Source organism: Nomascus leucogenys, chromosome 8 (genome assembly GCF_006542625.1).
Source record: "Nomascus leucogenys isolate Asia chromosome 8, Asia_NLE_v1, whole genome shotgun sequence".
Taxonomy (NCBI): Eukaryota; Metazoa; Chordata; class Mammalia; order Primates; family Hylobatidae; genus Nomascus; species Nomascus leucogenys.
Window position 1 is genome coordinate 12,020,531 of NC_044388.1, and position 26,812 is coordinate 12,047,342.

The 26,812-nt window shown below is 42.7% G+C and overlaps 1 protein-coding gene across 2 annotated transcripts in view; it reads left to right on the plus strand.

The window, feature by feature from the left end:
• Positions 1-26,812, plus strand: part of PIK3CB (phosphatidylinositol-4,5-bisphosphate 3-kinase catalytic subunit beta) — a 187,632-nt gene that overhangs the window by 48,327 nt on the left and 112,493 nt on the right. For both annotated transcript variants that reach the window (XM_030816749.1, XM_030816751.1), the window contains one exon: positions 26,493-26,679. In XM_030816749.1, coding sequence (XP_030672609.1) covers positions 26,509-26,679 — 171 coding nt within the window. In that variant the 5' untranslated portion in view covers positions 26,493-26,508. The remainder of the gene's footprint in view (positions 1-26,492; positions 26,680-26,812) is intronic.

The window sequence follows — 26,812 nt, forward strand, 5'->3', positions numbered from 1 at the left end:
CAGTTAGAAAAAATGTTCATAAAGATGATATTGTTGAGTGCTTACTGTTTCTGATCCTTTGATAATGTGGTGTGCTTTTTACTTTTACACAGAAAATAACTGTGGTCAGATTGTCGTGCAGTCTGCCATAGACAGTAAGGATATTGTGAAAGAAATTCTGGCTGTCTGCATAGCATGACCTTTCAAAACTGTTTTCTTTGCTGCAAGCATTTCACTTAGCCTTTTGACTGCCACATGATAGAGGAAGTAGTACATAAAGGGCACTATAAATGGCTGCCTTGTTGATCTCAGTACTGTTTTTTAAACCATGTTAAATAGTCACATATGTTATTAAATACAGCTTTATGTGGAGGATTTCCAGTTTTATGCATAGTAGAGTACGTTTTAAGTATAATTTTATAAAACTTATAATATTTAAAATTTAAATACAGGCCGGGCACGGTGGCTCACGCCTGTAATCCCAGCATTTTGGGAGGCCGAGGTGGGTGGATCACCTGAGGTGAGGAGTTCGAGACCAGCCTGGCCAACATGGTGAAACCCCATCTCTACTAAAAATCCAAAAAATTAGCTGGGCATGGTGGTGCGTGCCTGTAATCCCAGCTACTCAGGAGGCTGAGGCTTGAACCTGGGAGGCGGAGATTGCAGCGAGCCAAGATCGTGTCATTACACTCCAGCCTGGGTGACAAGAACAAGACTCCATTTAAAAAAAAAAAAATTAAATAGAAAATCACATTATTTTCAAAAAGGACCTAAATTTTTTCAAAGTTTTAAGGATTATTAGTGAATGGAGATTATTATATATAGCTGATGACTACAAATCTGTAATTTTTATGAGGAGAGATTTTTAAAGCAACCTTTGGAGCTGTCTTTCTGCTGCTTCTGAGCACCCGGGAGAGACTATTTTCTTTAACGCTGTGAAGAGACCTGGGGAAAATGAGGAAGCACCAGCCTGATTTTATTTTACTTTTATTTTATTTTATTTTATTTATTTTATTTTATTTGAGATGGAGTCTTGCTTCATATACTCCAGTAAATGTGGTCATGCTATATATATTCTTTTGTTTCTTTTAACATTGTTGGTGAGGTTCATTAATGGTGATGTGTGTAGCTATGTATTTTATTCATTTTTCCTATCATAAACTATTTAATATTATTTATTGATCTATTAATGTACATTAGGATTATGCCTAGTTTTTTGTTACTGTGAAAACTTTCACCTTAAACATTCATGTGAATGTCATATCCTCAGATAAGCATTTTCTTTTTTTGTTTCTTGATACAGAGTCTCTGTTGCCCAGGCTGGAGTGCAGTGGCGTGATCTTAGCTCATTGCAACCTCTGCTTCCCGAGTTCAAGTGATTCCACTCAGCTTCCCAAGTAGCTGGAATTAAAGGCTCATGCCATTGCACCCAGCTAATTTTTTCAGTTTTAGTAGAGATGGGGTTTCACCATGTTGGTCAGGCTGGTCTCAAACTCCTGACCTCAGGTGATCCACCTGCCTCTCAAAGTGTTGGGATTACAGGTGTGAGCCACTGTGCCTGGCCTGGATATGCATTTTCCTGGAATATTATACCTAGTAATGCAATTTTTGATGCTAAACTCTTTGGAAGAGGTTAAATCAGTTTCTTCTCCCATTAGCAACGATCTATGAAATGGCATCTCAGTGTGGTTTTAATTTACATTTTCTTGGTGACCAATGAGGTTGAACATTTTCCCCCATATGTTTATGGGTTATTTGGGCTTTTGGGAAACTAATTATTGTCCCCATTTTTTTTGTTGGATTCATATTCTTTATATGTTCATTTTCACACTGTAACTTTCAAAAATTGTTTATTTGATCATTTTTTATTCACCTGTTTAACATTCTTCATTGGATCTCTTGTTCTTTTGCACAAAGAACAACACCTTAATTTGACCTACCGGGATCTGCATATAGCCAGCCCTCCCAGTACCATTCTGCCCCTGTACTCTGCTTGTTGAATTCCATAAATGCTTAAGGTTTCTCAGGTCTTTGCATATAGTCTTTCTTTCCTTGCCTAGCTAATTTCCTGTCTTACACTGTCTCTGTTAAAATATCACCCTCATGGGCCATGGTGGCTCATGCCTCTATTCCCAGCACTTTGGGAGACCAAGGCCGGGGGGTGGGGATCACCTGAGCTCAGGAGTTTGAGACCAGCCTGGGCAACATAGTGAGATCTTGTCTCTACAAAAAATGAAAAAATTAGCTGGGTGCCATGCACCTGTAATCCCAGCTACTTGGGAGGCTGAGATAGGAGGATCATTTGAGCTCCAGAGGTCGATGATGCAGTGAACTATGATTACACTACTGCATTCCAGCCTGGGTGGCAGAGTGGGACCCTGTCTCAAAAAAATTTAAAAAAATAATCACCCTCTTTATCTGCCTCAAATTAACATGTTTTAACCTTTATATTTGTTTATGAAAATAAAATAATTCTCATCAGAAGATTACAGAGGAAGAGGAGAGCTGTCGATATGTTCATTTCTGCCAGGGGATTTTAAAATGCATTGTGCAGAGTAATGAACAAGGATAAAAGTTGTTGAGCTTCAGCAGGAGTGAATGATTTACTGGTGTCATAACGGTAGCCTCATTAATGATATCCCCCACTGCTCTTCATATTTCTGTTTTCTGTTTGGATGAAGGGTGATAAGGAAAACAGTGACATTGGACTGACTGAGGGAGGATATGTGGGTTTTAATCATGGCCTTGCAGCTACCTAGACTGTGTGTTTGACTAAATTAGTGAAGGCCAAATTGCTGTAACAGACCAAAAATGAATAATGGTCCAAACTTAATAGACATTTATTTCTCACTCATGGAACAGTTAAGTTGGATGGCCCTCTTTGGTAGGTAGTTCTCTTTCAAATGGTTTCTTCCATCTTGTGACTCTGTCATCCTCTATGCCACTATGACCAGTGGAAGAGGAAAGAGAAAGTGTAAGTGTCACACCAACTTTCTTAAATTAAGCCCTGACCTGAAGTGACACAGGTCATTTCCACTCAACATTCCACTGGAAAGAACTTAGTACATGGCCGCTTCTAATTGCACAGGAAGTTGGAATGTGTATCCGCTAAGTGCCCAGCCACAATCCTGTAACTGTGGAAGAAAAAAATTAGTCTCTGCCATAGTGACCTTGGTATAGTTGTCATATTTCTGTAGGTCTCAATTTCTAAGGTATAAGAAAAGGGATCTATACTCAGGAGATTTATCACACACACACCCTTCTTCCTTAGTGATTAAATTTAAAAGGCACAAGCAAAGTGTTTCCATCGTTTCTTCATTCACCTTGTTCCAATTCAATTTTGAAGGATTATGAGATGCTAAAGGTAGTATTAATCATTGTCTTCTCCTTTTTATCACACCGAAGGTCTTCACAGCTCTGTGGCTTTATCCAGGCCTGAGTACAAACTGGATCATGGCCTTATAGCAAATGGAAGCTTATAATGTGAGATGAAATAATTCTGAAGTTTTAGTTGTAGGCAAATGTATTGGTATGATACTGGTTGCTTTTGAAATATAACTTGTTTAAATATTCTACATTTTCTCTAGAAAATAAGAATTTTAAATATATTTTAAAACATCTAATTAACAAAGTTGGCTAGAGCTTGCATCAATTGATTCATAAATTTGGATTGTAAGTGTTAGCAGTTTAGTGCAAGGAAATTATCTTGATAGTTTTGTAACCAAAGTTGGGTAATAGGAATTGTTTTTTAAAACTTTAATTTTTTTGAGACAGTGTCTCGCGCTTTCACCCAGGCTAGAGTGCAGTGGCATTAACATGGCCCTCTGTAGCCTCGACTGCCTGGCGTCAAGTGATCCTCTTTTACTTCAGCCTCCCAAGTAGCTGGGACCCTAAGTGTGCACCTCCTCACCTGGCTAATTAAAAAATTTTTTTGGGCCGGGCACGGTGGCGCATACCTGTAATCCCAGCACTTGCGAGGCCGAGGCGGGCAGATCACCTGAGGTCAGGAGTTTGAGACCAGCCTGGCCGATGTGGCAAAACCCAGTCTCTACTAAAAATACAAAAAAATTAGCCAGGCGTGGTGGCGGGCACCTGTGATCCCAGCTGCTCAGGAGGCTGAGGCAAGAGAATCACTTGAACCCGGGAGTCGGAGTTTGCAGTGAGCCGAGATTGCACAACTGCACTCCAGCCTGGGTGACAGAGTGGGACTCCATCTCAAAAAAAAAAAAAAAAAATTTCTGTGGAGATGGGGGTCTCGCTATGTTGCCCAGGCTGGCTTCAAACTCCTGGGCTCAAGCCGCCCTCCTACCTCCATCTCCCAAAGTGCTAATATTACAGCTGTGAGCCACCATGCCCAGCCAGAAGTTTCATTTTCATTTTTTGTTTTTTTTTTTTTTTTTGAGATCTCAGTCTGTCACCCAGGCTGGAGTGCAGTGCCAAGATCTTGGCTTACTACGGCCTCGACCTATTGGGCTCGAGCAATTCTCTCACCTCAACATCCTGAGTAGCTGGGACTGCAGGTGAGCACCACCATGCCTGGCTAATTGTTTATTTTTTTGTAGAGATGAGGTCTCACTGTGTTGCCTAGGTTGGCCTTGAGCTCCTGGGCTGAAGCGATTCTCCTGCCCTGGCCTCCCAGAGTGCTGGGATTACAGGCATGAGCCCAGAAGTTTCATTTTTTTGTAAAGACATAATTTTTAGCTGGAGCATTGTGGGTCATGCTTGTAATAGAGCACTTTGGGAAGCTGAGGCGGGAGGATTGCTTGAGGCCAGGAGTTTTAGACCAGCCTGGGCAACATAGTGAGACTCTGTCTCTACAAAAAAAAAAAAAACAAAAAACCCACAAAATTAGTCGGGTGAAGTGGTGTATGCTTGTAGTCTCGGCTACTTAGGAGGCTGAGACGGGAGGATGGCTTGATACCAGGAGGTAGAGGCTATAGTGAGCTATGATGGCGCCACTATATTACAGCCTGCACGACAGTGAGAGACACTCAAAAAAAAAAAAGAAAAAAGTCTCAGAAAAAAAAAGAAAAAAGACATAATTTTAAAAACTTATTTAACCCACACTGTTTTCTTTTTGGAAACGATAGTAACATTCACAAGTAAAGTAAGTTAATTTTAGTTTAAGGGCTGGGCGCAGGGCTCACACCTATAATCCTAGCACTTTGGGAGGCCGAGGTGGGCAGATCACGAGGTCAAGAGATCGAAATCATTGTGGCCAAAATGGTGAAACCCCGTCTCTACTAAAAATACAAAAATTAGCTGGGCATGGTGGTGCGCACCTGTAATCCCAGCTACTTGGGAGGCTGAAGCAGGAGAATCACTTGAATCCTGGAAGCGGAGGTTGCAGTGAGCCGAGATTACACCACTGCACTCCAGCCTGGCAACAGAGCAAGACTCCGTCTCAAACAACAACAACAACAACAACAACAACAACAAAAAAAAACAGAAAACAAAAGTTAGTTTTCTGCTGGGCTCACAGATGTAATCCTAACACTTTGGAAGCCAAGGTGGGTGGATCACTTGAGGTCAGGAGTTCGAGACCAGTCTGGCCAACATTAGCAAAACCCTGTCTCTACTAAAAACACCAAAAATTAGCTGGGTGTGGTGATGTGTGCCTGTAATCTCAGCTACTTGGAAGGCTGAGGCAGGAGAATTGTTTGAACCCGGGAGGTAGAAGTTGCAGTGAGCTGAGATCTCGCCACTGCACTCCAGCCTGGGCAACAGAGCGAGACTCTGTCTCAAAAGAAAAAAGAAAGTTCTCAGTGCCATTTAAATTTCAGTAGAACTTGGACCTGCATAATTCTAATTTTAGAGATTAACTTGTTTGCTGATATACTAAACTTATCTGTATATTAGAAGAAAATATTTCTTGTAAGAAATGCCCTTGGGCCAGGCATGGTGGCTCACACCCATAATCCTAGCACTTTGGGAGGCCGAAGCAGGAGGATTGCTTGAGCTAGGGTTTCAAGACAGCCTGTGCAACAAAGCAAGATACTGTCTCTATTTAAAAAAAAAAAAATTTGGCCAGGTGCAGCGATTTCATGCTTGTAATCCCAGCCCTTTGGGAGGCTGAGGCAGATGGATCACTTGAGTTCAGGAGTGTGAGACCAGCCTGGGCAACATGGCAAAACCCCACATCTACCAAAAATATAAAAAATTAGCCAGGCATGGTGGCATGCACCTGTGGTCCCAACTACTTGGGAGGCCTGATGCGGGAGGATTGCTTGAGCCCAGAAGGTAGATGTTGCAGTGAGCCAAAATCGTGCCACTGTACTCCATTCTGGGTGACAGTGACATCCTGTCTCAAAAAAAAAAAAGAAGGCCGGGCGTGGTGGCTCATGCCTGTAGTCCCAGCACTTTGGGAGGCCGAGGTGGGCAGATCACAAAGTCAGGAGATCAAGACCATCCTGGCTTACATGGTGAAACCCCATCTCTACTAAAAATACAAAAAAATTAGCCGGGCATGGTGGCAGGCACCTGTAGTCTCAGCTTCTCGGGAAGCTGAGGCAGGAGAATGGCATGCACCCAGGAGGCAGAGCTTGCAGTGAGCCGAGATCATGCCACCGCACTTCAGCCTGGGCGACAGAGTGAAACTCCGTCTCAAAAAAAAAAAAAAAAGAAATGACATAGAGTAAGATATATATTTAGGAAAATGTGTATGTTGGTATTTTTTTTTTTGGCAGTAGAGGGGTGCTGAGTACAGAGGACTTTATTGATGACGCACTACAAAGTGGAGCTTTCTAGGCCTATCCCATTTTTCAGGGGGTCTGGCATGGAAACCGTGTCTAGGAAGGGAGATTCTCAGTGTGATGGTGGGGGACTGAGTGGGGCAGGACTGCACAGCAGCTGAGGGCCTCTCTCTTACTCTCATGTTCTCACTGGGGCTGGTGGTCCAGGAGGCCATGTGCACCATAAGGTCTACCACCCTGTTGCTGTAGCCAAAGTCATTGTCATACCAGGAAATGAGCTTGACAAAGTATTCATTGAGAACAATAGCAGCTCCAACACTGAAGGTGGAAAAGTTGTTATCACTGTTAGTTGGCGGAGACAACCTGGTACTCAGTGTAGCCCAGGATGCCTTTGAGGGGACCCTCCCACACCTGCTTCACCTCCTTCATGGTGTCATTGTATTTGGCAGGTCTCTCCAGATGGCAGGTCAGGTCCATGATGGACACATTGGCATTGGGGACATAGAAGGCTATGCAAGTGATTTCCCTGCTCAGCTTGGAGATGACTTTGCCCACAGCTTTGGCAGCACCAGTAGGTACAGGAGTGATCTTCTGGAAAGCCCTGTGGCCACTGCGCCACAGTTTCTCAGATGGGCCATCAGTGGTCTTCTGGATGTCAGTGATAGTAGCATGGACGTGGTCATGATTCCTCCCACGATGCCAAAGTTGTCATGGGTGATCTTGGCCAGTGGTGCTAAGCAGTTAGTGGTATAGAAGGTTTGCTGGGAATTGCGAGGTGTTTTTGTACTTTTCATGGTTCATGCCCATCACAAACATGGGGGCATCAACAGAGGGTGCAGAGATGATGACCGTTTTGGTTTCTCCTTTTAAATGAGCCCCCGCCTTCTACGAGGTAGTGAAGATGCCAGTGGTCTCCACAGTGTAATCGTGGTGGCATCACCCAATTTGATTTTGGTGGGAATTTGCTCCTAGAAAATGGTTATGGTATTTTCATTGATGACAAGCTTGCCATTCTCAGCCTTGACTGTGCCACGGAACTTGCTATGGGTAGAATCATCATGGAACATATAGACCATGTAGTTGATGGCAATGAGGGGGTCCTTGATGTAGACAATATCCACTTCGCCAGAGTTAAAAGCAGCCTTGGTGACCAGGTGTCTAATAAGGCCAAATCAGTTTACCCGGCTTTCACTTTCATTGTGATGTCTCAGGGATGTGATGGGTGTTACATGAGAAGATGTGGCTGTTGAATGGGAGGAAAAGAAAGTGTAATTTTTTTTTAAAGAAAAAAATGAATTATTGACTGTAGTAATTGCATGATTTCATTCTAATAGATCATGCTGCAATGATATATTGCTGTAACAAACCATCCCAAAACTTAGTGGTGTAAAACATTCATTTTATTATGCTCTGGTTCTGCAGTCAGGAATTGGATGGGGCACACCAGAGTCAAGTTGTCTTTGGCCCATGTTGTCTGGGCATCAGGTGGAAAAACATGATATCTGAGGGTTGGAGTCATTGAAGGCTTCTTCACTCAGAAGTTTGGCTATTGGTACTAGCAGTCAGCTGGAGTTTGTCAAAACACTTATCCTTGGCCTCTCCCATGTGTCTGGCCTGAGCTGTTCACTGCTTGGTGGCTACCTTCTAAGAGTGAGCATCTCACAAGCAGGTGTCTTAAGTGAGCAAATGGAAGCTGCAGCTTCTTAAACTTGGGAATTAGTAGAGCATTACCCCTGCTGTATTCTATTAGAGGTCAAGCCATCACTGAAGCCATATTCAAGGAGAGGGATTGTGCACCTCACCTCTCATCACGTTTGGCAGGTCTCTCCAGATGGCAGGTCAGGTCCATGATGGACACATTGGCGGTGGGGACATAGAAGGCTATGCCAGTGAGCTTCCTGCTCAGCTTGGAGATGACTTTGCCCACAGACTTGGCAGCACCAGTAGGTGCAGGAGTGATGTAAAAGAATTTTGTGGCCATGTTTTAAAATCATCCCAGGTCATGACAGCAGTGCTGTTGATCATGTAATCACAATTTTTTTTTAGCTAGTTTTCAATACTCTGTTAGATTATTTAGATTCTTTTTTTTTTTTTTTTTGAGGTGGGGTCTCACTCTGTCACCAAGGTTGGAGTGCAGTAGCATGATCTCGGCTCACTGCAATGTCTGCTTCCCAGGCTCAAGTGATCCTCCTACCTCAGCCTCCCAAGTAGCTGGGACCACAAGTGCACACCACCATGCCTGGCGTGGTTTTGGTAAAGTCAGGGTTTTACCATGTTGCCCAGGCTGGGTTTTTTTTTTGTTTTTTGTTTGTTTGTTTTTTGAGGCAGGGTCTCACTCTGTCGCCCAGGCTGGAATGCAGTACCACAATCACAGCTCACAGCAATGTCTGCCTCCCAGGCTCAGGCAATCCTCCCTCCTCAGCTTCCTGAGTAGCTGGGACTACAGGTGTGTGCTACCATGCCCAGCTAATTTTTGTATTTTTTGTATTTTTTCGTAGAGGCAGGGCTTTGCCAAGTTGCCCAGGCTGGTTTTGAACTTCTGGCCTCAAGGGATCCTCCGCCTCGCCCTCTCACAGTACTAGAATTACAGACATAAGCCACCACTCCCGGCCTTAGATTCTTAAAGCTTTCTTTCCTTGCTAATGTTTTCTCCAAAACATTTTTAATCCCTTGAGAGTATTCCCATAGTTTCCAGAAGAAAAAGGTACGGGTTGGTTTTAATAGCTACATTCAGTCAGGAAACATTTTAAATTATTAACTGTTGTACTAGTGGTATGAAATGGATACTAATGTCATTTGTATTTCTTTCCTTTTTTTTTTGAGATGGAGTTTCGCTCTTGTTGCCCAGGCTGGAGTGCAATGGTGCAATCTCCGCTCGGTGCAACCTTTGCCTCCGGGGTTCAGGTGATCCTCCTGCCTCAGCCTCCCGAGTCGCTGGGATTACAGGCACACACCACCATGCCCGGCTAATTTTTGTATTTTTAGTAGAGACTGGGTTTCACCATGTTGGCCAGGCTGGTCTTGAACTCCTGACCTCAGGTGATCCACCCACCTCGGCCTCCCAAAGTGCTGGTATTACAGGCGTGAGACACCGCGCCTGGCCAATGTATGCTTTTTAATTTAAAAGAATGCTATTTTTGAGGGTTTTGAAACGAAATATAATTTATTAGCTGATAGGGTAATGTTATAAGTTAAATACAGGACAGTATCCAAAAGCTGTCCTGTTAATGCATAACAGATAAAGATTTCAGATCTTTTGGGATCTTAGACATAGTAACATGTGATTAATTATTACATTCCAAACCATGCAACTCCCAGTACTCATCCCATTATGCACAGGTCATAGGCTGGGGCAGTGAGGCAATGAGGGGGTTTCATGACAGCAACATTGTGGTGCTGCCTCAACTTTTTAGATGACATAGCCTGATCCCCACACACTGCAGTCTCACACCTTAAGAAGTTCAGGCGGGTACTCTATTTCCCTTTTCCAGTATTCCATCCTCATCCCTTCTGGTTGAGGCTCTGGGAGGTCGAGGTAAAAAACACTGCAACCATTCAGAGAACAGACATGCCTCCGCTAGTCTCTCACTAGACCTAACTGCTCTGGTACAGGCTGGATTGCAAATTGCTTCATTTTATTTTGTAATTACCTCATCTCCCAATCAAGTGTGTGATATGGTATCTTAAACAGAATAAATACTTATTAAATATTCATTTCCTTGAAATTCAATTGTTTTCCCACTTTGTCCCTCTGCAGTTTTCTTCTCTTCCTCTTTTTGAGCAAGGCCTAGCACTGAGATGACATTATCAGCCTGCTTCTCTGGACTCTCTGTGTCGTCTAGAGAGAATAACCAGTGAAAGAAGACTTGGCACCAAGAACAGATACTTCTTCAATTTTTCTTAGTTTTTTCCCCCTCAATTTACAGTCAGTAGTGAGGGAGAAATGAAAGCTACACACAGAAGCATTTTGTCATTCATGGGCGGATAGCTTAGGAAGAAAATTGGTCTCCAAGGAAAAGGTTTAAAACAGACAAACAAATGATAAGTACTTGCCAGACCAAACTTAAACCATCATGCAAAGGAGTAATCCTGAAATGACTTGGGATAAATGCCAACCTTTATTGGATGCTCTTTTAATTTTTACATATTATGACTTATTTTCAAAATGACAGCAGACAGAAATAACTAAAAGAATTCAGAGCCTGGAATAGTGCATTTTCTACAGCTGTAAGCTATTTAAAATTCTTCTCATGTTACTGTTTGCTATCCAGATGGCTTTCTGGCACCGGTTCAGTTCCTAGATGTGAGAGCTGTTGGTTAGTTACTCACCAGCACCACCACACACTTGTACAATTTGGCTCATGACTCACTCTCATTGCAGTTACATGTGGGTACTTTGCTACACAAACAGTCATTCCTGATTGTCATGATGGTACTTGTAAACAAGAACCAGAATTGATAGGATACCATTTCTAGAAGGAAGATTTGTTGACATTCAAAAGCACCCACCCCAGTTAGTCTATTGGACCCATCGCCACTCATTGGAGTGAGAAACAGAAGCAGTCATCTAGACAATGAAACTTTTGTCTAAAATATATACTTGAATGATAGGTGCAAAAGTGTATCCAGTGAGCCACAATTATTTGGATATTTGCTTTACTCCCATACTGTTACCTAAAGTGATTAAAAAACAAAACAACCCCCACCTCTTACGAAAGAAGTCAGATGGTGGTAGGAGGTTTGGGAGAGGGTTGCTATCTGAAAGAGACAAACAAGGAGTCTCCTGAGATGCTGGCAGTGTTCTGTTTCTTAACCTGGATAGTGGTTTGCTTCGCAATAGGTATTTGCTTTCCAAAAATTCATTGAACTGTACAATTACATGTTGGGTATTTTTGTTTATGCGTTATTAGCAAAAGTGTTTAAAAACAGAAATTGCTCTCCTATAATGTAGGACAATTCCCTTAGTTGTATCTTCAAAGGCTAGAGAAGGTCTCTATATTAATGTAGTAGATATTGGTCTTTGGTAGTCTTTGTCCTATTAATTTTATCTGTTTAGGGAAAGAATCATTTTTACCTTAAAACGTGGTTATTGTCAAACAGTGATTGGAATAGCTTAACAATTAGTAATAGTCCCCGTGTCCCAAATACTGTTCACTTGAATGGGTTTCAGCAAGGGGTGGAGAGGGTGAGGAGAGAAGACTGTGGGGATGAAATATTTCATGGAAATATATATATCCATTTGGAATAACTTATCTTGTTGATGTTAGGGGCAAACATGGTCAAACATTTAGATTAGAAAAGAGGAAGGTAGACTAAAAACTAGAAATCTGAAGGTTTTATTAGCATTGCTTAATAAAAAATTATGTGTTTGGAAGAAGACCGTTTAATTTTTTAATTTTTTTTCCATTTCGAGGACTGTATTAAGTAACTTAAAATGGCATATTTTAAAGAGGCTAGCTGTATATTTTGGAATAATAGAGTAATATGACTTTTATTAAATTTTTTTCATCGGCCCTTTTAGTTTGATGAAATAATACCAATAATGTCCTCCCTCTCCACTGAAGTACCAGTGTTATGGATTATATGTCTAAATTTATCTTTATACTTTTTTTTTTTCTTGGACAGTATCTCACTCTGTTGCCCAGGCTGGAGTGTAGTGGCGTGATCTCAACTCACTGCAACCTCTGCCTCCCGGGTTGAAGTGATTCTCCTGCCTCAGCCTCCCAAGTAGGTGGGTGCCTGACAACACACCTAACTAATTTTTGTATTTTTAGTAGAGGGGTTTCACCATGTTGGCCAGGCTGGTCTTGAACTCCTGACCTCAAGTGATTCACCCACTTCAGCCTCCCAAAGTGCTGGGATTATAGGCGTGAGCCACCGTGCCTGGGCTGTGGTTTAGAAATACTAATGAACACATACATATTAAGAATAAATAGCTGGGCCTGTAATCCTAGCACTTTGGGAGGCCGAGGCAGGTGGATCTCTTGAGGTTAGGAGTTCGAGACCAGCCTTACCAACATGGCAAAAACTCATCTCTACTAAAAATACAAAAAAAGTAGCCAGGCATGGTGGCAGGCATCTGTAGTCTCAGCTACTTGGGAGGTTGAGGCAGGAGAATCACTTGAACCTGGGAGGCTGAGGTTGCAGTAAGCCGAGATCACATCACTGCATTCTAGCCTGGGCAACAGAGCAAGACTCCATCTCAAAAAAAAAAAAAAAAAAAAGAGAGAATAAATAGCCGGGTGCTTTGGCTAATGCTTGTGATCGTAACACTTTGAGAGGCCGAGGTAGGAGGATTGCTTGAGCTCAGGAGTTCAAGCTCAGCCTGGGGAATATGTAGCGAAACCTTGTCTCTAGTAAAAAAAAAAAAAAAAAAAAATCAAAAGAATGATCCGGGTGTGGTGGTGTGTGCTTGGAGTCCTAGCTACTCAGGAGGCTGAGGTGGGAGAATTGCTGGAGCCTGGGAGGTCAAGGCTGCAGGGAACCATGATTGTGCCACTGCATTCCAGCCTGGGCAACAGAGTAAGACCTTGTCTCAAAAAAATAAATAAAATAAAATAATTTTAAAAAATAACAGAATAAATTGCCAAGTTCTAACCTAAGTCCTTCCTTTGGACCCACTCAAAGTGTCTGGAACAATAGAACTTTAAAAGAGTGTATAAACTGTATGCCATCATTAAAGGCACATTGAATAAAAGAAATATTTATTTTATAGTTACTTTTGAACTGTATGAGTGTCTTTCCTTCCACCCTTAATTGCTGTGCATTAGGTTGTACTTGCAGTTTTTTCTTTTAACTTTAAACACAATTCTAATTATAATGTGTATATTAGTTTATATTTGGATTTTTTTCATGTTATTTCTAAACATCGCCACATATTCTTGATAAACATTTTAAATGAGTGCACCAAGTGGATGCCATCAGGTGGGTCAGTTATGTTTTTTAAATTTTTTCATATTTATATATTTTGCTTCATACATGAAACTTTTTCTGTATTCAGGTTTGTAAATAGGTGCATTCTAGAACTGGAATTACCAAGTTAGCAGGAATAAACTTTTTCAAGGCTCAGTGCCTATTTGCAATTTTTTTTTTTTTGAGACTGAGTCTTGCTCTGTTGCCTATGCTGGAGTGCAGTGCTGCAAACAGGGTTTACTGTAGCCTCCACCTTCTGTGCTCAAGAGAAAGAGATTCTCCTGCCTCAGCCTCTTGAGTAGCTGGGAACACAGGCATGTGCCACCACACCCAGCTAATTTTTAAATTTTTGTAGAGATGAGGTTTCACTATGTTGCCCAGGCTGGTGCAGATGTTTTGTAAAAGCCGTTTAGAGTGCCATCTTTGATTTGAGAGGATAAGTTTAAATGTCATTTTATTATGAATGGTATGATATATAATGTTATAGCAATTCTTTAATAATTTGTGGAATTACTTTAGAAATAGCTCTTACATATAATTATAGCAATTCAGATTAAATAATCACCTTTAGAAAATGAAGTTCTAGGGCCGGGTGTGGGTGGCTCACACCTGTAATCCCAGCACTTTGGGAGGCCGAGGCGGGCAGATCACGAGGTCAGGAGATTGACACCATCCTGGCTAACAGGTGAAATCCCGTATCTACTAAATACAAAAAATTAGCTGGCTGTGGTGGCGGGCGACTGTGGTCCCAGCTACACGGGAGGCTGAGGCAGGAGAATGGCATGAACCCGGGAGGCAGAGCTTGCAGTGAGCCAAGATCGCACCACTGCACTCCAGCCTGGGTGACAGAGCGAGACTCCGTCTCAAAAAAAAAAAAAAAATAGAAAATGAAGTTCTATACTGTTCAGTTTTTAAGTGCCCAGTATAATGCATACTTCACCATAAACACATCAACAACTGGGGCTGATTTGTTGTCTTTGAGCAATGTGGGGGGTAGGGACCAAAGCCCAGATGAATCAAGATCCTATACCTTAAGTTGCCTCTGAATGAAACCTAAAGGTGTGATAGCAAATGTAGTATTTAAAGAAGTAATGTGGCCAGGCGCAGTGGCTCACGCCTGTAATCCCAGAACTTTGGGAGGCTGAGGCGGGTGGATCACGAGGTCAGGAGTTCAAGATTAGCCTGGCCAACATGGTGAAACCCCGTCTCTACTAAAAATACAAAAATTAGCCGGGCATGGTGGCAGGTGCCTGTAATGTCAGCTTCTCGGGAGACTGAGGCAGGAGAACTGCTTGAACCTGGAAGCCGGAGGTTGTAGTGAGCCGAGATTGCTCCACTGCATTCTAGACTGGGTGACTGAGCAAGACTCAGTCTCAAAACAAAAACAAAAAAGAAGTAATGTTTTTTCTTTTATATTAAAAAAAAAAATTCTTTTTTTTTTTGACTCACTGTAAGCTCTGCCTCCCGGGTTCACACCATTCTCCTGCCTCACCCTCCCAAGTAGCTGGGACTACAGGCACCTGCCACCACGCCTGGCTAATTTTTTGTATTTTTTAGTAGAGATGGGGTTTCACTGTGTTAGCCAGGGTGGTCTCGATCTCCTGACCTCGTGATCTGCCCTCGGCCCCCCAGAGGGCTGGGATTACAGGCATGAGCCACCGTGCCCGGCCAAAAAAAATCTCTTTTTAAATATTTCCTATGATTTTGGTTGAATTTGTTCACCCATAGAACAAATTTATGTTGTTTTCTGCTTATCGTTAGATTTAAAGGAGTAAAGTCCAGTGGGTTCTGCTGGCACATTGGTGGGGAAGCTGAGAACTTTTAAACTCTTTCCTCTTTCTTCCGGTGAACAATCGACAGGATATGGCTTATAGTTACAGTTAAAGGGTTTATTGAACTAATTGTCACTGCTGAAGTTCCTGTGCCCTCTGATAGCTTTCTTGAAAAGTTTTCATAGTTTAAAAACTCTGCTTGTCCTTAGCCTTTGATCTCTTGCTTTGATGCTCAAACAGAAGAATGATACAAAACTGATGATCTTGCCAGGCGAGGTAGGCCTGTGAAAAGACATTTCCTTTAAACACAAAAAGAAAAAAGAAAAGGGGGAAAATTATGCTAATTGCTTTGGGAAAAAAAATCTGACTTTTGGGTCTGACTCTGTCGCTGTGTATTCCTGGATAATTTACTTAAACTCTCTTAGCTTTAGTTTTCTTATCTTTCAAATGGGTAGGGTCTGTAACTCCTAAGATACCTCCAACTGGAAACTCTGAGTCATTTCTCTCAGGCTGAACTGTTTGTGTGGTCCTATAAAATAAGAGTGACTAAAGGAAATAGCAGAATATATTTTATTTTCAACTTAGTGGCAATAATTTAATTTCCTTCAAAATATACCTACAAAAGATTTATTGGTTACCAACTGGTTTGTTACCTCATTTTTTAAAAGTAGCATGTTACAGTTTTAACTCTGACTAAACACATGCTATTTTAATTGCAGAACAGCACATTTTGTGAGTATGCCCTCTCCCTCAATAATTTTCTTAAAGGGTTGTGCATGAAGCTCTGAAGAGTTACATGTCATCTTGTGGTTTTAGTTTGAATATCTCATTGGTAAATTTGTTACTAAAGGTCTTCAAAACTAAGAGCTAGTTATACTAGGTTTACATTCCTCTGATTAGTTAAGGGTCTAGTTTTCTTGACTTAGAGCTTCTTTACCCTTCAAGAATTAGCCAAAAACAACATAGCCAAATATAGGAAACATCATTCATTGGCAGATAGAAATGTATACTGTTATGTTCATTACTTTGAAAAATATAGGCTACAATTATATCTGGATAAATTATGGAGACTCTGTTGCTACTTTGAGAAATAGTAGTGATGGCAGCCGTGGACCGTCTAGAACAGCTGCTGCCATCATGCCAGCTGCAGCAAGGAGGTGTGGCCGGGGCTGCATGCTCTGTGGAGCTGGCGGGAGCTGGGGAACAAATGGGGACCCCACCCCTTCCAAGTTGGTGGGTGGGAGCTTCCCAGGAGCAGCTGCAGCTACCCAAACTGTGGGTGCAGACCCGGGCTTCCTTCTCTACGGAGCAGGCAGGAGCACACTCCTTGCCATTGCCCCCCCAGCCCCTTCTCCCTCATGCCAATGCAGCTGCCCAACCATGCATCCCCACACTCCTTAGGGGCCCAAGAAGGCCCACTCTGCCCTCTCAGGCTTAGAAATGCCTGCTCCCACTGTCTGGCTTTTCCCTATTGTCGGCACCCAGTCCGACCTTGGAGCAGAGTCAGGGCCAAGCCCAAGTGTTGTCACATCCCAGCCAGGTGTGCACATGCTCAGGGTAGTGCTGACACGCCAGCCCCCAGCCACCTTGGCCCCCTCCAGATTTTGGGCACCAATGAGCATAGGAGGGAAGCTGAGGGGAGGCTGAGGGCAGCTTGGCGCTGACCTGTAGGCGGTACCTACAGCTTGGGTGCCATGATCAGCAGCAGGAGGCAGACAGGTTTCTGGGTGGAAGTGGGTTGGGTCCTCAGTGAAGCTCCATCTTCAGGCCAGGGAGGGTCTGAAGGCTAGGGACCAGGCTGCCAGTTCCATGGACTAGAGTGGGAACTTGTGGTGCCTTTTCCGGGCCTGCCCATTGCTGCATGTGGACCAGTTGGCACACACTTCCTTCTCTCTGAGGCCCATAAAAGCCCCAGGCTCAGCAGAGCTGAGCAGACATTGGGATGACCAGCTGCAAAGAAGAGCTACCCATTCCAGGGCCTCCTCTTGGTTGAAAGCAGCAGACATCAGGACAACAGGCTGCAGACAGGAGCTACCGACCCCAGGGCCTCCTCTCTGTTGAGAGCAGCAGACATCAGCACAACAGGGTGCAGAGAGGAGCTAACCATTCCAGGGCCTCCTCTCTGCTGAGAGCAGCAGATGTCAGGACAACCAGCTGCAGAGAGGAGCTACCCATTTCAGGGCCTCCTGTCTGCTGAAGAGCTGCAGAGATGACAGGATGACCTGCCTTCAGAGAGGAGCTACCCACTCCATGTCCTCCTCTTAGCTGTTGTCACTCAATAAAGCTCCTCTTTGTCTTGCTCACCCTCCACTTGCCTGCATACTTCATTCTTGGGACCTGCCAATTGAGGCTAAAAGAGCTGTAACACAAACAGGGCTGAAACATGACCTTTGTTCATCGCATTGCAGGCAAAGAGAAGGAGAGAAGAGCTGTGGCCCTTTGGGGAGCCCAGACCTGGGAACTTCCCAAGCCAGGACTGTGACTTCCTTTTTGGGGCCCCGGGGTTCCTGGCATCTCCAAGCTTCCGGGTGCCACCATGTCCCCCAGTGCCAGCCGTGGAAGCTGCTTGTGGTACACCTGGTCCAGCCGTAGCCTCAGAGAGAGCTGGTGCCCCTACTGGCACCTGGAGCTGCCCGCCCTGTTGTAGCAGCTGGCAAGTCTGACTGTGCAGGGGCTGGACCCCACACTTGCTCACACACCCATTGCTGCTCCACACAGTCTCCCTTGGCAGTTATGGGATCCAGTCCCATGGTGTGAATTGAGTGCAGCCTGCTAGGCTGAGTGGGCAGAATGAGCCTAGTGGGCCCTGTCAAAACTAAGGCAAAGGTGCCACTGGCCACAGATGTTTCTGGCCAGAAAAACAACACCCCAAAGATCCTGTAACAGTGGGAATTATTTTAGGGCAGTGATTCTGAAAGTGGACTGTGTGAAGCCCCCAAAAGATGGTTTTGAAATTTGTTGGGTTATGATTTTGTTCTTGTTGGCACAGTGATTGAGGGAAGTGCTACTGTTAGGTAATGGATAGTCAAACATCCTGCAGTACACTGGACAGTTTTGTACAATAAAAAAACATGTCTTATATAAACATGATTTTTGAATTTTCTACAGATATCTAGGTATTTGAAAAGCCTGGGTTTTTTTGTTTTTGTTTTGTTTTGTTTGTTTGTTTGTTTTTTCTTTGATACCGAGTCTCTGTCACCCAGGTTGGAGTGCAGTGGCGCGATCTTGGCTCACTGCAACTTCTGCCTCCCAGGTTCAAGCAATTCTCCTGCCTCAGTCCCCCAAGTATCTAGGATTGCAGGTGTGCGCCACCATGCCTGGGATACTTTTTTTTTGTCTCAAAAAAAAAAAGGGGGAATACTGAATATGACAAAATTGAAAACCATTCTTCTGGAGAATATTTAGCTTAATACTATATATCTCCTTAGAGTGTTTACAAAGTTTGACAGCCAGTCTAACTCAGTTATTAGTAAATTGCTAATGACAATATCAAGGTAGATATATTTAACCTTGCAGTATTCCCTCTGATGATTTACTCCTAGTTGGGAAAAACATTTCTAGGTCTTTAAACACAATAATTCTGCTTTACAGACATCTTCAGTATGTTGCTGAATCATTGGAATATTTCTGAATCAATTGATACTTTGAATGTGAGGGTTTGTCCTTGAAATTGTAGATAGGGGAATTGACTTTGGAGATTGGTGTGATGTTTCTTTGTAAGTGAGGATTTTTCTATTTTTAAGCATGGGCAACTGTTAAAGTAAGGGATAAAATTTTTCTTTGTAAGCGAGGAAGGATTTTTCTATTTTTAAGCACGGGCAACTGTTAAAGGATAAAATTTTTCTTTATGATGCACCTAAAGATGGCACAAGAAAGGTACTTAGCGTTTGCAGTGTATTTTGCCATTAAAAAAATTTAAGACATTAAAAATGTGAAATATAGCACAGATATAGAAAAGTACATAAAACATAAAAACTTAGTGAGTTATTCTGAAATGAGTTTTTTATTTTCTTTATACTAGCAACAATTTTCATTCTGTTGGAGCTTGGGAAATAAATAATGGTTATCCCTTTGACATCAAGGGAGTTCCTTGTCAGCCTATTTAAATTTAGGAGAGGATGCCATATCCTGAAAATAGCAGTTTTATAGTCAAACGTTAGTTAAAAGTATACATCATTTTCAGAAACACCTATAACATTACTGGGATTATAACACAGTGAGGGTGCCATCTTTAAGTTATAGGTGAGATCCATTTTATGTTCTTCACATGACAGGAGTTTATGTATTTGAGACATGGCAGCATTAGGCAAAGCCTGATCTATCCAAAAGAATTTTATATGTTTGTTAATATTTTTTACTTTATTCTTTTAAGGAAAGATACATGGGCTACCCGAAATGTAGGTTGAGATTTTGTAAAACCACATGCAAATAGACTTGAATATCTGAGTTAAGTAATTTCAACTTTTTTTCTTTCGTCCCGCTTCGTCTCACTCTTCCTTCTGTCTCACTCTGTTGCCCAGGCTGGAGTGCAGTGGCATGATCACAGCTCATAGCAGCCTCAACCTCCTGGGCTCAGGTGATTCTCCCATCTTAGCCTTCCAGGTAGATGGGACTACAGGTGTGTGCCATGTAGTCCCATGTGCAGCTAATTTTTTTTTTTTTTTGAAGAGAGGGGGTTTTGCCATGTTGTCCAGGATGGTCTTGAACTCATGTGCTCAAGTAATCCCCCCACCTCAGCCTCCCAAAGTGCTGGGATTATAAGCATGAGCCACTACACCTGGCTAGTTTTCTTATTTTAAAGAGTTGTAGGATATGTAGGTATATATGGCATTTTATCTATGTATTGGTAAAATATTTTGATTTCATATAAAAGTATCACTTGTGGAGGCTGTTTATGGTATTTCTTAGAGTAAGTGCTGAAAGACTATATTGAAGATTGCAGGGTTCAAGTTTTCCTGTCAAGCATGATTTAAATCACATTTTTAATATCCAATATAATTGTCCTATTAGCAAATTCTTTTTTTTTTTTTTTTTTTTTTTTTGGAGATGGAGTCTTGCTCTGTCGTCCAAGCTGGAGTGCAGTGGCATCATCTTGGCTCACTGCAACTTCCATCTCTCAGTTTCAAGCAATTCTCCTGCCTCAGCCTCCTCAGTAGCTGGGACCACAAGCGCCCACCACCATACCTGGCTAATTTTTGTATTTTTAGTAGAGACAGGGTTTTGCCATGTGGGCCAGGCTGGTCTCGAACTCCTGACCTCAAGTGATTCACCTCCCAAAGTGCTAGTGGGATTATAGGTGTGAGCCACTGTGCCTGGCCTCCTTCTCACAAATTCTATGGGATTTGATACTTATTTCTTCATTTAACCATAAGTGATTATTTATTGAGAGGCTAATATGCGCCAGGAGCTAAAGAGCTAGAAATAATATGAGACTAGGGAGAGATGAGTACACAGTGAGCTTTAACACAGTGTGCTCCAGTGTTGTCACAGGTATGTCCTGGGTGCTTGAGACACACAGAGGAGTATCAGGGAAGGTTTCCAGGAATCTAGAATAATAAGACTTGGTCAGGCAGTATGGAGCTGAGGACAGCTTAGGGAGAGGGAATAATCTGTTTAAAGTAGGAGGCAGGAGAGAATGTGAGATATGCTGGCAAGTACCTGTGGTTCAGCATGACTGGACTAAGGATCCTGTGTGTTGAATGACAGATTTAGAGAGGAAGGAAAGTAGGGGCCCAATCATGAATTCATTCTCATAATTCATTTTATTTTAAATTAGTCTTGCTTTGTTGCCTGTGCTGGTCTCGAACTCCTGACCTCAAGTAGTTCTTCTACCTTGGCCTCCCAAAGTGCTAGGATTATAGGTGTGAGCCGCCATGCCCTGTCTCATAATTCATTTTATTTCTTATTTTATTTTTTGAGACATAGTCTCACTCTTGCCCAGGCTGGAGTGCAGTGGTGCAATTAACAGCACACTGCAGCCTCAACCTCCTGGGCTCAAGTGATCCTCCTGCCTTAGACTCCCTAGTAGCTAGGACCACAGGTGCATGCCAGAACTCTTGGCTAATTTTTTTTTTCTTGATAGATGAGGTCTCACTTTTTTTTTTTTGAAGAGAGGGGATTTTGCCATGTTGTCCAGGATGGTCTTGAACTCATGTGCTCAAGTAATCCCCCCACCTCAGCTTCCCAAAGTGCTGGGATTATAGCCCAGGCTGGTCTTGGGCTCCTGGGCTCAAGCAGTTCTCCTGCCTTGGCCTCCCAAAGTGCTGGGATTACAGACATGAACCACCACTCTTAGCCTTATAATTCATTTTAGATATAATCATTTCATCAAGAATTTTTTTTTGGAGACAGAGTCTTGCCCTGTCGCCCAGGCTGGAGTGCAGTGGCGTGATCTCGGCTCACTGCAACCTCTGCCTCCCGGGTTCAAGCGATTCTCCTGCCGCAGCCTCCCGAGTAGCTGGGATTACAGGGGCGTGCCTCCATGCCCAGCTCATGTTTGCATTTTTAATAGAGACAGGTTTTCACCATGTTGGTCAGGCTGGTCTTGAACTTCTGACCCCGTGATCTGCCTGCCTCGGCCTCCCACAGTGCTGGGATTACAGGCATGAGCCACCGCGACTGGCCTTCATCAAGAAATTTTTGTATCTATCTTAATGCATTTTCTCTAATGGCTTAGAAATTTAGAATTTTGTATCTTGGCAGTTGATGCTATAGGATGGGAGTGCTGGTGAGATGCAGTCAGTCTCCTTGAAAAGTTTGCTGCTCTGGGCATTATGCCTCAGATGCCTTACCATTTCCAGCTTTCTGGTAAGGGTGAGATCCCAGAGTTTTATTTTTCTAGTTTCATGCTCTTTTATTAGTATTGTATTAATTGGGTGATTTGGTTTCAGTTCTGAGAGTCTTGACAAAAATCTGTGTTGAAGAAACTAGGGACATGTACAGGTTTATTATGTTTCTAATTCTGTGACAGAGGGCTGATGTTTCATAAACCCTCCTCAATTTTAAATGCTAACTTTTGGGCCGGGCGCGGTGGCTCATGCCTGTAATCCCAGCACTTTGGGAGGCCGAGGCGGGCGGATCATGAGGTCAGGAGTTTGACACTAGCCTGACCAACATGGTGAAACCCCATCTCTACTAAAAATACAAAAATTAGCCGGGCATGGTGGTGTGCACCTGTAATCCCAGCTACTCAGGAGGCTGAAGCAGGAGAATCGCTGAAACCTGGGAGGCGGAAGTTGCAGTGAGCTGAGATCACGCCACTACACTCCAGCCTGGGCGACAGAATGAGACTCCATCTCTAAACAAATACATACATACATACATACATACATACATACTAACTTTCGTTTTTCCTCCCAGCTTTTGTTGGCAACTCTTGGTTAGACATAGTACTTGAGTTACTTGTTCAGTAGCTGGCTTCCACCTCTGTCTTTGCATGGTGGTATTTGAATATAAGCAAAGTATATATATATATATTTTTTAATTGTTGTTTGTTTTTTTTGAGGCAGAGTCTCACTCTGTTGCCCAGGCTGGAGTGCAGTGGTGCAATCTCGGCTCACTGCAACCTCTACCCCCTGGGGTCAAGCAATTCTCCTGCCTTAGCCTCCCTGGTAGCTGGGATTACAGGTGCCCACCACCATGCCTGGCTAATTTTTTTGTATTTTTAGTAGAGACAAGGTTTCACCATGTTGCCCAGGCTGGTCTCAAACTCCTGGGCTAAAGCAGTCCACTTGCTTCGGCTTCCCAAAGTGCTGAGATTATAGGCTGAGCCACCCTACCTGGCCCTGCAAAGTATGGTCTTTATAAGTTAATACAGCATGTTTTCATTCAGCAAATACTTATTGAATGCTTATTACTTGCAGGGTTGAGAAGCTCCTACACCAAATCTTCAAAGACTGCTCTGAAGTGATTTGCTTAATTTTAGGACTAGTGCCTTAATAACATGTGTAGTGACTGTGTAGTTTTGTTCATGTTTATGGAAGTTTATTGGTTAAGAGTTCCTGAGTATAGAGACCTTTCCATATACTGTGGTGAGAAACAGTACTTTAAAAAGCATGTTGACAATACCTAAATTCTCTGATCAATCTTAGCATGGCTAAAAGTAAGACCACTAGACATTATATCTCCTCAAGGAGCTTATAATGAATCCATATTTAAATTTCCCAGATTATTTCAAAGCTAGTTTTTTTTTTTTTTTTTTTTTTTTTTTGGTTTTTTTTTTTGAGATGGATTTTTGCTCTTGTTGCCCAGGCTGGAGTGCAGTGGCGCAATCTCTGCTCACTGCAACCTCCACCTCTTGGGTTCAGGCGATTCTCCTGCCTCAGCCTCCTGAGTAGCTGGGATTACAGGCTTGAACCACCATGCCTGGCTAATTTTTTTGTATTTTTAGTAGAGACAGAGTTTCACCATGTCAGTCAGGCTGGTCTCAAACTCCTGACCTCAGGTGATCCACCCGCCTTGGCCTCCCAAAGTGCTGGGATTACAGGCATAAGCCACTGTGCCCGGCCCAAAGATAGTTTTTTTTTTTTTTTTTTTTTTGAGACAGAGTCTCACTCTGTCGCCCAGGCTAGAGTGCGGTGGCGTGATCTCAGCTAACTGCAACCTCCACCTTCCTGGTTCAAGTGATTCTTCTGCCTCAGCCTCCCGAGTAGCTGGGACTACAGGCACGTGCCACCACCCCCGACTAGTCTTTGTATTTTTATTTTTTTGAGACAAAGTCTCGTTCTGTTGCCCAGGCTGGAGTGCAATGGTGCTGTCTAGGCTCACTGCAACCTCTGCCTCCCAGGTTCAAGAAATTCTCCTGCCTCAGCCTTCTGAGTAGCTGGGCTTACAGGCACCCGCCACCACACCTGGCTAATTTTTGTATTTTTAGTAGACAGGGTTTCACCATATTGGCCAGGCTGGCCTTGAACTCCTGACCTTGTGATCCACCTGCCTTGGCCTCCCAAAGTGCTGAGATTACAGGCGTGGGCCACAGTGCCTGGCTAAGATAGTTTTTTATAGTTGATTTGTTCCAGCTAACATTGGATTTGGCTGTGTCTCCTTAGTGTTTTCTAAATTCTTTAACAGTCCTTCCACTATCTTTTTCCTCCTCTTCTTGATATTGATTAGCTGGAGAAACCATATAATTTGTTTTATTGAAGACGCGACATTCTCTACTTGGCTGATTGCTTCCTTGAAGTATTTAACTTTTTTCTCTGTTTCCTGTAAACTGGCACATAGATCAGATCTAAAGACTTGATTAGATTCAAGTTCAGTTTTGTTTTGTGTGAATGGTAAGTACTGACTATTGCATTTCATGAGGAGACACATAATGTCTGATAGTCCCACTTTTAGTAATGCTAAGATAGATCAGGGGATTCCTGTAGTGTCAACAAGACAGACACAGACAGATTGTAAAGTTTCTTCTCCTTTCACCTTATTATTATTTATGTCTTTAGCATCCATTAATGATCATTGCCTAGATCTGTTCGTTCATTAGCGCTTGCAAAATTGTGATTTTCTAATTTATTATTCATTTTCCATTTATTAGCGAAAGAAGTTCTAAAAATTGTTTTTTAATTTTTATTTTTTTAAGACGGGGTGTCACTTTGTTGTCCAGGCTGGAGTGCAGTGGTACTATTTTAGCTCACTGCAGCCTTAGATTCTTGGGCTCAAGCAATCCTCGTGCCTCAGTCTCCCAAGTAGCTGGGACTACAGGTATGCACCACTACGCCTGGCCAATTTTTTCTATTTTTTTTGTAGAGACAGGGTCTTGTTTGTTGCCCAGGCTGGTCTCAAACTCCTGGACTCAAGCAATCCACCCATCTAAGCCTCCCCAAGTAATGGTATTACAGGCATGGGCCACTGTGCCCGGCCTCCTGTCTCTTTTGATATGACACTTTGATTAATTGCATAATTGTTAAATGAACCTTGGTTCATTTAACTTCAGCGCTCATATTCTTCCAATTATTATTGTTGTATCTTCTTGAAGGAGGTCCTTAAGGAATAGGTAAGACTTAAATGGCACTATTAAAGGGTGCATTTGTTGGGATAGTGTGTTTGTTTTGATATGAGGAGTTTATTCCTCATGTGAACATAGGTCTAGCAGCAGGAAGGCAGAAGGCACTGTGATACCAGTCTCGGGCTGTAGAGTGATGGGAGAGCAAGAAAAATAGGTCAGAGAAATAGCACAAGGGGCCTTGCCATCTGTTTTGAGCGATTTGGTGTTTTTAATACTTAGGGGATGGGCCGTGAGGTTGATAGAAAATTGTCCTTGTTGGCTGGGCGCAGTGGGTCACGCCTGTAATCCCAGCACTTTGGGAGGCCAAGGCAGGCGGATCACGAGGTCAGGAGATCAAGACCATCCTGGCTAACACGGTTGAAACCCTGTCTCTACTAAAAATACAAAAAAATTAGCCGGGCATGGTGGCAGGCGCCTGTAGTCTCAGCTACTCGGGAGGCTGAGGCAGGAGAATGGCGTGAACCCGGGAGGCGGAGCTTGCAGTGAGCTGAGGTGTCACTACTGCATTCCAGCCTGGGCAACAGAGCGAGGCTCCGTCTCAAAAAAAAAAAAAAAAAAAATTGTCCTTGTAGAGAGAGGGCCCTCTTGATTGCAAATTGTCCTTGTTGAGAGAGGGCTCTCTTGATTGTCATTTTCATTGGAATTTGCAGAGAAAAGCTCAGCCTAAGAAGCTAATATTTTCTAAATAAAGTTTGGAGAAAATCACCTGTTGAGTGGTGGTTAACTAAATTTCTTTGGACCCTGTGATCCTTAAGCATGCAGTTTATTCAGATGTCACATATTTATGTTGAATTTGAATCAATGTGGTATGTGTGTGTGTGTACATATATGTGTATGTGTATATATTTATATATATATATATATATAAGAATAATTTTTTTCCTTTAGTTGGTGGTATGGATTGGATGATGTACATATATATAATTTGTGAAGTGATAAAAGTGTATTTAAATAATTTATTTCTGCTGACTTAACTCTTGGTTTTTAAAATATCACATTATTTAATTGGCCTCCTGTTACATTATTGGCTATATTGAAATCTAAGGACTAATTGTAGATTAGTGGTTTTTATCATATCTTGGCATAAAATCTGGCTGATGGTTGTTTTGCTATGTTTTAATTACTGATTTCTAGGGCCCCGTGGTTATGAATGTGCTTCAGTTTCATAATGCCTCCTGCTATGGCAGACATCCTTGACATCTGGGCGGTGGATTCACAGATAGCATCTGATGGCTCCATACCTGTGGATTTCCTTTTGCCCACTGGGATTTATATCCAGTTGGAGGTACCTCGGGAAGCTACCATTTCTTATATTAAGCAGGTATGTTAATAGGTATAATTTCTATGTGTTTAGCATACTGTGTCACTTGGGGGAAATATCATTCTATAATAGAAAATGTTAATGTAAATTATATGTGATGATAGTAATGAAGTGATAGTAATTAAGAAAAATT